Source organism: Tetrao urogallus (genome assembly GCF_951394365.1).
Source record: "Tetrao urogallus genome assembly, chromosome: 2".
NCBI classification, from domain to species: domain Eukaryota; kingdom Metazoa; phylum Chordata; class Aves; order Galliformes; family Phasianidae; genus Tetrao; species Tetrao urogallus.
In genome coordinates this window covers 78409645-78424839 of record NC_136814.1, presented here as the reverse complement: position 1 = coordinate 78424839, position 15195 = coordinate 78409645, and the positions used below count along the sequence as shown (strand labels likewise).

The following is a 15195-nucleotide window of genomic DNA, read 5'->3' as shown; positions in this document are numbered from 1 at the left end:
AGTTCTCAACTCTGTATGTCAGCTGGAAACTGTTTTAATTATTCTCAACTACGAACAAAATGACTGTTGAAATGCATAACCTATTTGAAGGGCAATAAATAGCAAAAGTTTAAAATATATATTTCTTTCAAAGAACGTTCTTTCAGTTTGTTTTTTTTTGCTAGATCTTTCTCCCAAATCAGAACATATTCTTCTAGCCCATAATAGCAGCAGGGAAGCAGAAGTCTGTTCTGCTGTTCCTTAACTGTACCTGCTTCATAGCATTCTGAAGTAAAACACCTGGTAAAAGTTACCAACCAATTAAATTAGCTTTTGCTTTTTCAGTCAACTTTCGGACTCTGCCTCTGCTAGAAGTTCCAAAAGTTAAGGAGGTGTCTTCAAACAATAGCTGCCTTTGCTCTTCCTCAGAGTCATCTTCATTGTAAAAGGCTGTCCTCCTACCCTGGTTTCTAGTTCTCATGTGAGGTTCAGAATCTTTAAGCTCCTCAGACCCTTCTTCCATAGGCTCATCTATCTTTTTCCTCCTGCTTCTTGTTTGCATTTTAACATTTGCAGGAACTAAAAGGTCCGAGCCTGACGGATGTGTCTTTATCTTTCTTTTTGGCTTTCTACCCCCACGGCCTTTTTTTTGTACCAAGTCTTCCTTCATATTATTTTCAGAAAGCGAATTGCATGCAGTAGAAGCAGAGGCTTCTTCTGGTACATCCTTTGTGGTCTGGACTGTATTCTGCTCTGCAACCTTTTGCTGTTCAACAATTTGTAGCTTTTTTGGTTTTCTGCCTCTTTTCTTGTGCACCACTTCACAAGTACTGTTATTAGCCTCAATCTTCGGTTTCCGTCCAGGGCCTCTTTTAACTGGAGGCTTTGAAGGCTGCCCTCCATGTCCATTTACCTGAATGCTTCCTGATGCCAAAGCATTATTCTTGCAATCTGCCGTAAAGAACAAAATGAAACAAAAGATGAGAGTATGGATGATGCAACAGATTTGCATCTACATTTACTTTCTCACTACTTTAATAAAGCTCTTAGTAAGATTTTTGAATGGATTCAAAGTAATTATCAAACCCAAGTATAACTCAAGAGTTTCATATCAGTAGGCAACAATGACCAATTTCTAGCTGGTCTTAGCTCAAGGTAGCTTGAGACAAAAAAAAAAAAGGGGAGAAAAAATACAGAACAAAAAGAACAGATGAACAGGCATGGTCTTTTTCTTGGCTGATGCAAAAGAAGTGACCAAAAATTTATACTTGTTTGTATGGGAACTGCTGAGTCACGGCCTGAACCTCTGATTGATCACCTGAAGCGAGCCATGAGTCAGCCAGAGGAGCACAGGTGAAGGCAATTCACCTGTGCTGCCGGAAGGGGTGGAGCCTGGCTCCACCCCTCCTAGACCTATTTAAGAGCTGGCTACCAGAGGGGAAGGATCTCTTCTGGAGATCACCTCTCTTGGTGTTTTGTGGTGAGCTCAGCTGAAGGGTAAGCTCTTCAACCTATTCTCTTTTTGTGATCGTTGTCTACTTTCTTTTTTACTTTTTACTTACTTTTTGTCTAACTCTCTTGATTGTATTGTGATATCTATTGATTATACACTTGTTATTTATAACAGCAAAAAGTTGCTCATAAAGCACTGCTGCAAGGATATGGAATATCTCAGAGCATGTCATCTCTAGATAAATGCAAGTTCCTTGCAGCCCAAAGTATCATCTTTTGTAGTGATTTCATTAGACTAAGCTTATTTCAATAATAAGTGAGGATAAGGTTAAAAATGTGCGAGACAAAAAAACAACAACAAAACATGCAATTTGCAAAGACATCTCATCAGACAAATGTCAGAAGGAGACATTTGGAGAACTGTATGAACTATGAGGCTTTCTTAGCTGAGTGGCACTGAACCTGGTCATGCCACAGGACCTCTTACAGAGGTGCCCTGATACCAGAGCCCTTGCTTAAAACATGACCAAGAGCAGATTCATAGTATGATGCACCCACTCCTTTGACTGAACAACCATGCACAGGTTCTGCAGTGTTCAAGTACACTCCATAAAGCACTAGTAACACAGGGCTCCATTTTCATGAATGGTTGTGCCACAGACACCTGGATTTTATGTGACCAATCCTCCGGTCACGTAACAGGTACATGTTCTGCCATGCAATATGGTAATAACTGAGGCCCTTGTGAGAAAGAACGGCAAGGAACGGGACAGGCTATTTAAGTTATCAGACCACAGGTTGCTCATTTGGAAAGAACAAACAATCCTCAGAGAGACGAGGATGACAGGCAGTAATCAAAGTAGGTGAGGTCCAATTTGCAGACTACAATTTTTTCTGAAGATGCAGAAAGAAATGCTCAGCAGATCTAGCTGCTTTGGTAACAGCTTAACATTTCAAAGCTTCTTCATAAGCAGGACAGCTTTCATGTTAGGGAGATTAATTTCAGTCTCCACAGAAACTTTGGGCTTGAACATATCCAGGCATGAAAAGACCAAGCAACTTCAGCCAGAAGATTACATGAAACTAAGTCCAATCAACCCATATGCTCAACAGAAAGAGCAAAGGCTGCATAGCCCTGTCTTGCTGTGACCCAAGAAAAAAAAAAAGCAGCAGGGATGCTATCACATTTATGCTTATTGCAATGGAGACCAACAGCATCCCTCTTGAAATAACTTAAAAGCAGGTAAAGATAATTTAACATATCAAAATTGGCTAGACAACCATGGAAACCATTGGTGCTGTGAGCAATCAAAATTATGTTAATTGTCAAGAAGAAAACTGTGATCAAATTATTCCATTAGACTTCCTTATTATGCAAAATCATAACATATATTAATTATTCTACTTATAAAGTTTGAAGTGCAACTATAGCCACTAAACGAGCAAGAAGGTGTATGGGGGGAGGGGAAGTGTTCCAAAGAAACTTTGTACCTTGTTGATTAACAGCAGAGGATTTTACTTTGCGTTTGATTGGCTTCTCTTTCTCAGGATTTTCTTTTGTGGAGTTATTCCTAGTGTTATGACTGTTATCAGATTGACTAGAGACTGGTAAAATATTCTGGTTCTTGGAATGTTTGGTTGAATTCTCCAGTACTAGAAGGATAAAAAGAAAAGGATAAAAAGAAAAGAAACATATTTATGAAGAGTACTTGATACCACGTTCAATCTTATCTGGCTAAAAAGGAAGTCATATCCTACTACAAGAATGCAATTCGAATTGTGATCTAGGAGTGAAAAATGTTTTCTGGATCAAATAACATACCTTAACCTGTTCAATTTTTCACTGATGAACCTCAAGGCTTGAAAACAACACCAGTCTTAACTGAGACAAACACATCTGATTTTCCAAAAAGCAGCATTTATGTTCAGAAATATTCTCCACATAAAAAAAAAAGCTAGCAGGAAAAGTAATTCCAGCAACTCACCTGACTTTCCTGACCCTGCAGTAGTATTAGGTTTTGTAATTAAAGGCTTTATTGTTAAAGGCTTTCCTCCCGAGGATGTAGATGGTTGCTCTGTAGAAGCCACATCTGTTATCCCCCTATTGCTTCTAGTCCTTACAAGAGAAGAGGTTTCAGCTGCTTTTCCATTCATCTGAGGCGGAGCATGTCTCAGTGTTGTTGATCGCACAGGTATAGAAGATGAAGAGGAGGCAGAAGGTTCTCCCTTCAGCTGAGGTTTTATTAATCTCCGTTTCCTTTCAGGACTGCAAAAGAAGTAAGAATTTGAAACCTGGATGACCACTCTTACATTGTGCAGGAATACATAAAAATAAATACTAGTGTCTGAGACCACAGGAGAAATACAATCATCTCTGTATCAAGTATGTTACAAATATGACATTTTATGAAGAAATTTCTGTATTTGTAAGCCTCTAAAAGGTAAATGTTTAATAAAGGATCACAATACATGCAAGTATGACAAAATGCGAAGCTATCACTACCCTCAAAATACTGATTTACTGTACATGTTCAGCACTTAAACTAGGATAGCTCTAGTTAAAGGTTTAAAACCTCCCACACCATAGCAACTTGCATTTCAAAGCTGTCATTCTGCAACACAGGCAAAACTAAAGGAAGTATTAAGAAACCACCGCACCAAATTCCACTCTTTAGGTACGTCAAACATGCACTGCTTTTCACAAATACTGTAAAGAAATGAACATACCTTGATGCAACGCTACTGGAAACTGAGCTGCTTCTGCTTCTTTTTTTCCTTCGTCTCTTTATTGTATTTCTTTTATGAAAGCGCAGGGCAGATTTATAATCTGATAAAATAGAACTTATATGTTCTTCAAAGAAAGCAGAAAGGCGCAAACTCATGCTGTAGATCTAAAAAAGAAAAAAAGGCAGTAAATGAGCAAGTTTTCTACTCTTCCAAAGCATCTGTTTATTTATCTATCGCAGTGCAACAGCTAGAAAAGGGTACAAACCAGTATGGAAGTGTTTTAAAGAAATATACAGTTTTTTTGCAACACACACTCATCCAGTTTGCACTAACTGTTCTCACAATTTGAAAAGTATATTATGACTGAAGATCACACACAAGCAAAAGGAAGATCTGGAAAAGCCACATTTCCAGCTGTCACTTTTCAACTGCATTTCTAGAATGTGTTCCTTTCTATATTGTTCTCAGCTGAACACGAGCCAGCAGTGTGCCCAGGTGGCCAAGAAGGCCAATGGCATCCTGGCTTGCATCAGAAACAGTGTTGCAAGCAGGAAAAGGCAGTGATTGTTCCCTGTACTCAGCTCTGGTGAGGCCGCACCTCGAGTACTGTGTCCAGTTTTGGGCCCCTCGCTGCAAGAAAGACATTGAGGCCCTGGAACGTGTTCAAAGGAGGGCAACAAAGCTGGTGAGGGGTCTGGAACACAGGCCATATGAGGAGAGGCTGAAGGAGCTGGGAATGTTCAGTCTGGAGAAGAGGAGGCTCAGGGGAGACCTCATTGCTCTCTATAACTTCCTGAAGGGAGGGTGTAGTGAGCTGGTGGTCAGCCTCTTCTCTCATGTAACTGGTGATAGAAGCAGAGGGAATGGCTTCAAGCTGCGCCAGGGGAGATTTAGGCTGGACGTTAGGAAATACTGCTTTTCTGAAAGAGGGGTCAGGCACTGGAATGGGCTGCCCAGGGAGGTGGTGGAGTCACCGACCTTGGAGGTGTGCAAGGAATGTTTGGCTTTTGTGTTAAGGGACATGGTTTAGTGAGTACTATTGGTAATAGGTGGATGGTTGGACTGGATGATCTTAAAAGTCTTTTCCAACCTTGGTGATTCTGTGATATTCTGAAGAAACAATTGAGAAAGACCCCTCATGGAATTTACTTGGTCATACACAGGATCAAGAAAACTAATTTTCTTCTGCATTATGTTGCACCCATACATCCTAAATTTGAGCACCACTTTATTCCTCTTAGTACTACTAATTAGTACTACTGCTGAATTGGTTGCAGTAACTATGATAAATGAATCAGAACTATGTAAGCACACAGCACACAGTTTTCTTTCTTTTTTTCTTTCATTCCTCCCCCCCCCCGTTCCTGGATGGCTTACAGAGACACAATCCAATCAAATTCACTTTAGATCATAACTAACTGATGGCACACAGTTGCTATTAATTCTGGAAACAGAAATTCATAAATGAACTGACTAGATGCTTTAAGAAGGGACGCAGAAAGGTCTCGAAATATGAAACATAACAACAGTATTGCAATAGTTGCCTACCCCATGACATACCGAATTATTTGAGTGCCAGACTAAATAGTGGAAGTGACAGATACTGAGAGCATTTCTGGTGAGGACATCCAAAGAAAATGTGTAAAATACGTGAAAATATGTAAAAATTAGATACAAATGTATGTCTGATGTGCCAAGAAAAAAAATCCAATGGATTTTACATTTACTCTTCAAGAAAAGCATCAGTGATGCAGAGTAAGATACTAAAAATATCACTGAATTGTTAGAGTGAGAATAAAAACAGTGCCATCCCTATACACAGAAGCACATAGATTCCAGAATAAAAAAAATGCCTAACCACGAAACACTCTACTTTTGCTTCTAAGTAAAGTAAAAAAGCTTATTTCACTGACCCGGTCTGTTTGGAAGAACAAGGAAAAGAATATAACAATGTCAGAAGAAACAATGAAACCACACTGGAGTTTAAACAATGGCCAGAATTCTTCTATCTTGGTTTTAGCAGATAAAGTAAAATCATGACAGAATCTAGATCTACCCCAAAAGCTTTGCTCTTTGATACAACGACAGGAGAAGGGATCGATTTTTTCAGTCAGCTCAAACTGTGAGTGGGACTGCTACTGACTGAAAAGAGAACAATCACTGATGAAGTCTTGCTAAGAACCCCCATTAAGACATTTGTTCATGCACTTTATGATGATAAAGTCCTAATGATTAATATGCTGCTTAAAAGTCAGTCGTGAAAGCTAGCGAAGACATCAAAACATATTACCAGAAGAAAAGCTACACAGTATGCTTGGACATGCTTAGGTAGCCTTCAACAAAAGCCACATTTGTACCTTTCACCTCCAACAGATAATGCACCTATGAGCGAATTTGAGAGAAAACGTTAAGAACTCTACCAGTAGAAAGGTATTTCAGTACCAGCTTAGTAACAGCAGCTTTGCAGGCTCAATTTTGTGCAAGATTTTTGGGAAACAGAACTGTTTAAGTGCCTCTTCACTATCTCACCACATCCTAGTGAACATCAGAATTCTCTTGTTGTGCTATTTTCAGTTTTGGACAACTTCATAAGTGGAGGAAGTTGGGGGTACATATATGTTCAGATCTGCATGCACAAAGAAAATCCTGTTTCTTCTCCAAAATATCAGTTACACTCTACTACTGTACATACAGTCACCATCTGTGTGCACACCATTTCTACTACCTTCCCTTCAGCACAGATCTTCTTCCAGATCCACTTGGAAATATTTTGAAACAAACTTGCAGAATATCAGAAGTACAGACACTTAAACAGCAAACTTTCTTTCAAAATACAAGGTTGCGCTACCTTCTCAGAAATATTCACGTTTGAAAATCAGAAATAATTGAACTGATTACTGTTTAAAAAAAAAAGTAATTTCTGATTTTCTGCCCTGTTAGATTTTTCTAAAACAATAAATATTCTTAAATAAATAAATAAATAAAATCTTACCCTTGATCTTTTACTTGGTGTGTAGGCCTTTGAATTGCTGAAAATTAGTCTCACATCTTTACACAACTCCATTGGTGACTCATAGTTACCAGCTTCCAGTGTTTCTCTAACAGTAGCAAAATCCATAGGTGTGTCAATAATATCTCTGTAATCCTGTAAAAAAACAGCAAAGTATTATATTTTATATATATATATATATAATATATATTAATTTTTTTTCCAAGCCTCAATATATCATTTTGATCTGAATGAATTTGACACATCTACTAAAGTCTCATATCGTTTTCACATGCTAGTGTTAAAACACGCAGTTTGAGTATTTTAATCTGATGACAGTCAGTGCATTTCTGCTCAAACCTGAGCAGTCCCCCAGATGGAGATCTGACAGTTTAAGAAAGTTAATACTGGAATAACGAAAACTGCACAGACCCTGTTCAAACCAATCATAGAATTTTTACTAGGCTACAGAAGAAACAAGAGAACAGTCATATGATAAGAAGTTCAAATACCCACAAGATGTTGAATTGAACCATCAGAACGTGCACAAGCGGTGCAAGTAACTCTGTAAAAAGCTAGGGAAGAGAGCATTTCATGCTCAAACCTAGTAAGGTGCTCCTTATCAGCTCATGCAAGAATCTGAATCACAACGGCTGGCTACTTGTAGTTAGCCATGGCACAAAGTTAAAGTTTCTTCAAAAATTATGGTGTACAGAGCACCAAAACTACAGTGACTTAATGTCCCCAGAGCATCAAGACCAACCTAACCACTGACTTCTGAAGAGAATCCTCTCTTTTTTTCTAATTGAGAAATGATTTATCCCAGAGATTCTTTAGAGAAGGAAGAAAGAGATCCAAGGCAACAGGACTTTTGTGTTAAAACATTCAGTTTTTACAACTGGCTGCTCAAAGCTATTTTCATTCCAATGAAATCATCCTGGCAGAAAGCTGTTATTGTTATTACAGTTAATATTTCACTACAGTGCTTCAAAAGGTACTTTTTCCGCAACAGTCTTGATGACTGTGATATGAAAATTACTCTTAGTTTGTATACTTCTGAAATGAAAACAAAAAAACGTGCCGCAGTAATATGTGTCGCAACAAGCAACCAAACATATTCACTTCATATGTGACCATTTTTCACCCAGGAAAGGATACAGGCATCTTAATCTCAAAAGCTGTGTACTTAATAACACAGTCATGTCTTTTAAGAGAGCAGAGATGTACAATTTATTTTGAAATTAAAGAGATAATAAACATTATTTTGAAGCAACAATCAAGCATGGATAGAAAAGCTCTGTCAATAACAGTGCCTGAAGTTTCAATTAAATGAGGTGAAAGAATGGTCACAGTTGAAAGAAACCTAACAACGGTATTATGATCAATCTTGCTGTTCTCAAACACTCACTGGATATTCAAGGAGATCCACTGGCTGCCGAAATGGTTCAGAGTCCTCACACTGAAAAATGAGATTCAGCAGCTCCTGGCACTGTTTCTTCCATGACTGAATGTCATATGACTGGGCCCTATTACGTAGCCGCCTCTTCGGCTGATGATCCTGAAATGACAATATTGTCTGCTATTTATTCAATAAACCATCTCTCTTTTTACAAAGTCAAATGTAAAGGGTACCCCTGCAGGACACAATTTCTAATTAATTATTTAGTAACATGCAACAGAATCACAAAACTGTAGCAGTTGGAAGGGACCTCCAGAGATCAGAGACCAACCCAAACAGCCCATACAGAAATTCTTTTATACTGGACAACTCAGGAGAGTAACACTTCAGTCACAATAAATTCAACACTTTCCAAAAGATGAGATTACATAATTAAAGACATACAATTTTAAATCCAATTTTTTTACAAAGACATGTCATATTATTTGATGCACTATAAGCAACAAAATATGATTTTACCTTTCTTTTTCTAGTGGAAGTTCCTGGCACATTTGTATCTTTCTCTTCTTCCTTTGAGCAAGATAATGAGTTGCATAAAAATGTTAAAAAAATATAAGCATAGATGAGTAGGTAAATTCTGTCATATTTCATCTCATAATTTGAGTCTTAGCAATTCCATCCATGTCCCTCTAGAAAGCATTTCGTGTGACCATCAGTTTCAAGAATCTCTCAGTAGTCTAAGAAAAAGCTCTCTGCGCTACAGGAAAAGAGGAAGCTGGATTTTTACCAGTTTCCCAGCTAACACGAAACATCTAATTGGCAGTATACCCTACTCTATAACAGTGACTGAACAAAGTACTTTTGCATCCAGTGAGAAAAATGCTTCAGTCTCATTTGTCCCATCCAGCAATGCCAACATTCAAGACACAACCACTTACCTCATCAGAGTCAGACAACACTTTCTTCTTCATTGCATTGTATAATAGAATTATGTCATAGCAACTCTGGTCTCTGTACAAAAGAAATACATGCTAGTTTTATTTTCTGTCAACTGTATTTTGCATAGAGTAAGGACAATATTTATTAAGTCATACTTAAACGAAGTGATGAAGTGTTTAGTGCCTTAGAAATACTTAGAGGAGCACATTAATAAGAAAAGCTAATCTATTGTTCAAAAGCTGCAAAATATTTTCTATATTCCATAAAATACAGAATGCTTAACAGTGATATTTCAAAATGAAAAACCATAATCCCTTACCATGAGCTTATTAGCATTAGGAAAATCTATTATATCTCATAAAGGGCTGTGGAGTCTATTCAGCTTTAAGAAACATTTAATATGTGTTTCTAGTTCACTTAAATGAGTATATTAATTGGCACAAGCTATAGACCATTATTAAATAAGAATAGTCATGCATTGCAGTAATTTAGGTAAGTCAATTAAAAACACACACTTTTAATAACACCAGTGTGCTTAATTAATCAAAAGAAAAGAAGCTATGTAGGATAAAGACATTAAAGAACTAAAATTATTAACAGTGCAGCCTTTCTGGTGTGTATCTGTTCCTAAAGGTGGGTTTCACTAAAACTTTAACATCTGAAGCAGTGAAGTACTTTTCACTGTTTTTGCCAGTGTCTGATATAAAATCTCAGAGATTTATGTTGCAGTTACAGAAGTCTTAGATTTTCCAGTAAGTAATGTAATTCTAATGTTTTTAAAAGAAAATACTAACGCTTTGTTCGACTAATGAAGCATCTTGCCATTTAACCATGTAAAAGCAGATGCATTCACTGCCTACAAGCAAATCAGGACAGCGGGCATAATAAGCTCTAGCAAACTTTAGATTGCAGACAGTCACAAAAAAGGTTTGAGACTGTTTCTATTGACTGCAATGCCTCCAATTTTTATTTTGTACACCAACCATCACTTTCAGGCACATTCAGCTGTAAAGATTTTAGAATTAACTTCCCAGTTATACTAAGAAAAGTAGTAATAAAATTAAATATATCCATCATTCCACAGATACTCATACCCACGTTTATTATTCAGTAAAAAGTCTCCAGTCAATGTATTATAAAACTTCATCTTGTTTTGCAGCCTAATGTCCTCTTGTTTTGTAAACACAAACTTTCTTTTTTTCTGCCCTAGCAGCAGACAGCTGGCTTATTGAAGCTACAGAACCACCTCTTTGTAAATTATATTTCAAAGAGCTAAGACCTTGGTAAGAAACTCACTTTATGAAGTGTAGCAGAAGATCTGTGACAAATTTGGCAGACTTGACAATAGGACTTCCAGGTTCATTAAATGTGCGAGTATTATGTTCTATGTATCGGACTTCCCACATTAATGAAGAAAGTCGTCTGTGCAAGAGAGATGAGTCAACATCATGGAAAAAAAAAAAACAGTATCAAACAGACTACATTTCCAACAATATATTTTAAAAGAGGAGAAAAAGCCTCATATTCTTCTTCCAGTGCATTATTCTGTTCATTCTTTGACATTAAATTAGAAAACATATACACTCACACACATTACCCTACATGACCAGCAGAAGGAAGCTTCCTCAGGCTTCTTGTCCTCCCATGTCCTGACATTATACAGACAGCTTGCAATCCTCAAAGATTCACTTGTAATGCTTTAGCTATTACTAATCTTTTATAATATAAGTAACCCAGCATGTATCACTTCTTAAGTCACAGCTGAGAATTACCAAAACTGTAATGATGAAAATGTATTAAAAGTACACATCTTAGTAAGTGGCAATGATCAGAATTCCTCACATAGGTCTGATTTAGTTCCCTGACTAAAGAACAGTCACAATATTGTGACTATACATATATAGGTATGTAAGTATGTCAATATAGGTATGTATGTATGTATGTATGTATGTATGTATGTATATATGTATGTATATATAATCAAAGCAAAATAAGTGTGTGTGCGCGCGCTGTAGAAACATACTGGCATCATAAGACTCTTGTTTCAGAAAAGGAATAATGCCCTAAGGGCAGGCCTCACGAAAAGCTACTGAAGACATCAGAAGCAATCTGAACTGCCATTCCCCCACACATTAAAGGAAAATAATTCACTGGAATACACAAGGCAATAATCATTAGCTAACCAAGCCCAGACAATCCTACAAACTAGTAAAAACCAATTTAATGAAGAAGCTATGCCAGCGACCAAAAATAACTGATGATTTTGACAAAAGGAAACAAATCCAACTGACCGAAAACTCCTTGCCACTGCTGACGACGTGGCAGTACATTAGAAAAGCCAAAGCTAGATCATCATGCAATTAACATGGAACCAGATGCATGTACATTATGGCATTATAAAATATAAAACCTAGGCATCCTTTAAAAAATGAAAATGTGATTTCCATTTAGAATACTATCTCCAGTCAGTACATGTGAAGTTCTATGAACTAACATTGAAATTTTGCCCAAATCAACATGCTGTGGAATCATAGAAATGCTTGAATTGAAAGGGACCCTTAAAGATCAGCTTGTCTGGCTCCCCTGCAATGAACAGAGATACCTACAGCTACACCAGGGTGCTCAGAGCCCTGTCCAGCCTGACCTTGGATGCCTCCAGAGATGGGGCATCCACCACCTCTCTGGGCAAGCTGCTTCAGAGCCTCACCACTCTTACTGTAAAAAAGATTTTTACTTATATGCCATCTAAATCTCCTATCCTTTTAGCTCGGAACCATTTCCCCTTGTCCTGTTCAGATGAATTCAACAAAAGCATTAGAGGGAGACTCAATTGCAAACCATAAATTTTCCAAGACAAAAAAGCAAAACGTAATATTTTAAAGGAACGTGCTCCTTAATGGATAATATTTTTACTGCATATAAAATACTATGATTGCAATCACAGTTTAGGGAAAATGTCAAAATCGCGTAAAAAAGGTTAAAAATTACTTTTGTTGCTGTCCAATCATTTAGAATTTCAGGGCCAACAATTGAATAAACTATGCTCTATTTCATGTCTTAACATGATAATGGAAGATTTAAAATCAAACAAACAGAAGTACATTATATACCTATAGAACACTTACAGGTGTCTAAGGTTTCTCCCATTAAAAAAAATATCAGAAGCAAACCTAATTTACTTTGCAATACTCACTTGACATAAACAAGAATTGACATCACATAATTGTAAACTGCATTTTGGTCAAGAGATGTTCAATCTCTTTAGAATAGAAGATTAGACAAACAAAAGCACACCTGTGCACATTTCTAAATTGGGTATAACAAGACTAACAGCTACCAAAACCACTGCTGGCAATATTTCACAGTAGTAACTGAGACTTGGATCTAACCTGTAAAATCTGCTTTCCAGTCTTTGTTTAATGGTACTCAGGTCTGTAGGATATGCCACAACAGTGCAATACATCGGATAAGCTTGAAGATCCACAGGGGCCACAAAAGCAGATGCGATATCTACACAGAAATCAAAATAAATCCAAGTTACATATCACAAAAAAAATAAGAGTTCCAAGAATTTCAAAGTTTCCTCCTGCAACACAATGCTATTTTTTCATGCTTGAAACACATGGCATTTACCCAAAATCAACAGTAATAACCATGCTAAATACTCTGAACAATTCGTATTATTTTACATATACAATGTTTGCTCACATGTATGCTGCTAGTACAAGTGCTGTATTGCATACCCATCCTATTATGCATGAAGCACCATGCTCTTCAGAGACGCAGCAAGTGAATGCAAAATAAACACATTTGAAAAGTAAATTTAAACATATAAATTACACATATAAGATCTGCAATTCAGAATTATTATTTACAAGACACATTCGTTCCGTTTGGTTTTATATTGCCACTCTCTCAACTTCAAACAAAACAACTCATTAAATTCTCACCATAAAAGCCATAGTAGTATTTTGATCTCATTAAGATATGGAGAAAAGCCATTCTCAATATAAAACAGAAATACAATTCTTCCGTCTTGACCAAATAGCAAAGAAGCTATTTTGTACCGATCCACCATAAAGCCAAAGAGCACTGGGCAATTTAAGTCTATGCACCTGGCACAAATTTTGTTTGTTTTTCCCCCCAACTATGCTTAAAGCATCATGTCTGCTTAGACATCATTCCAACATTTCAAACCAAGAAGGAAAATAAAAGAGAAAAGCAAATAACACCCTTAAAGTACCTCTCCAATGTTTTCAAAAAACAGAAACTCTCTTCTTGTAAAAGCTGTTAACTTTCTCTTGCAAACGTTTGAGCAACAGCTACTTTGGACCAATATGCACCACATATGCTACAGTTAAATCCCAAGCTTAGTAGTATGCCATACAAAAAATGAAAAACGTGAAACTATTTCTCTGATAAACATACACAGTGAAAACAATCAAAACTTCATTTCCTCAAAATTTTTGAATATAATTCTGTAATTTGGATTAGTGCATTTACATATAAATTTCATTTCTTCTGGAAGCAAAAGGACGCTTCTTATAAAACCAAAGGAGTCGTAATGTAGGATACCCATGAGTCAGAAGTATTTCAAAAATTAATAGTTTTCTAGGATTTTTGAACATAAGTAATTTAAATCAGAACTGTCTTTGGCAAGCTATATATATGTAATTTACGACCATTGTTACCCAAAGATCTGAGACTGCTGACTTATCACAGAATATACAAAGATCTGTGATTCAGCCAGTATTTCACTGATATATCTCCAGCTCACACACTCATCCTTGATCATGAAAACGTTGCAGTGATGTGTTCAGTGTTTTAACAATTACCTTTTCAAAAGCTGCCTTCTACTTCTAAAGAGTAATTGTTCTACATCCAAATAGCAAGTGGCTTTTCATAAGTTAATCAATTACTTTATCCTCAATATTTGCTTTTACAGAACTTCTCTTCTGTTTTTTTTTTTCCAGACACAACTAAGGTTATGTGAGGGAGAAAAGTGGAGTTAAAAGAAGGCTAATATAGGAGAAACCTAGACAAAGGAATCTCTTCACTAAATATATATGATTTTTTTCTATCTACCTGTAGTACAGTTAGCATTCTGTGCAACAGAAGGCTGGCACTTCTAAGCCTATAATACATAATTTGAGTAGCTAACATAAAAAAATCAAGTACTTGTTTTTACCATGCAAGACCCAACCCCCCTCAATGTCAAGTTAAAATAAATAAATAAATGAATTACCTTTTAAAAGAAAGTTCAGGTTTTTGTATGTAATTCGCTATATGGAAAATTTAATATGTGCAGTAATAAAGTTCTGTTCCATTTAATCAAATAGAAGGTGCATTATTATTATTAGCAACATTAGCAGTTACTGGTTTTCGTAATTTCAGAAGTGCACATAGCATACGTACAAAACATAATACAAAAACACTTCCTGTAATATTCAAGCCATACCTAGAGTCATGAGTTGGTTTATGCCTGCAATAATTCTGTCACACTCCTGGTCTCGTGTCCTGGAGCCCCACTCTCCATCCAGAGGTTTATAGAGCAGTGTTCTGCGCTCTTCATCTGTTAAAGGAACACTAGTTCCCAGTTCTTCTGGAAATACAGCTAGAATGTAACATGAAAATTCAATGAAATACTCATCTTTGTACCTTAGGAAATACATGAATCTACTCAACTAAGAAAAATTAATTCAAAATATAG

The 15195-nt window shown here is 36.7% G+C and overlaps 1 protein-coding gene across 1 annotated transcript in view; it reads right to left on the bottom strand.

The window, feature by feature from the left end:
- Window positions 1–289: 289 nt before the first annotated feature.
- Window positions 290–15195, bottom strand: part of PHIP (PHIP subunit of CUL4-Ring ligase complex) — a gene marked incomplete at both ends in the record, with an annotated part of 101282 nt that continues 86376 nt past the window's right edge. The window contains 11 exons of the mRNA XM_079532697.1: window positions 290–930; window positions 2923–3084; window positions 3417–3697; window positions 4159–4322; window positions 7151–7303; window positions 8556–8705; window positions 9066–9116; window positions 9485–9557; window positions 10782–10907; window positions 12875–12995; window positions 14944–15099. Of these exons, the coding sequence (XP_079388823.1) occupies window positions 290–930; window positions 2923–3084; window positions 3417–3697; window positions 4159–4322; window positions 7151–7303; window positions 8556–8705; window positions 9066–9116; window positions 9485–9557; window positions 10782–10907; window positions 12875–12995; window positions 14944–15099 (2078 nt within the window). The remainder of the gene's footprint in view (window positions 931–2922; window positions 3085–3416; window positions 3698–4158; window positions 4323–7150; window positions 7304–8555; window positions 8706–9065; window positions 9117–9484; window positions 9558–10781; window positions 10908–12874; window positions 12996–14943; window positions 15100–15195) is intronic.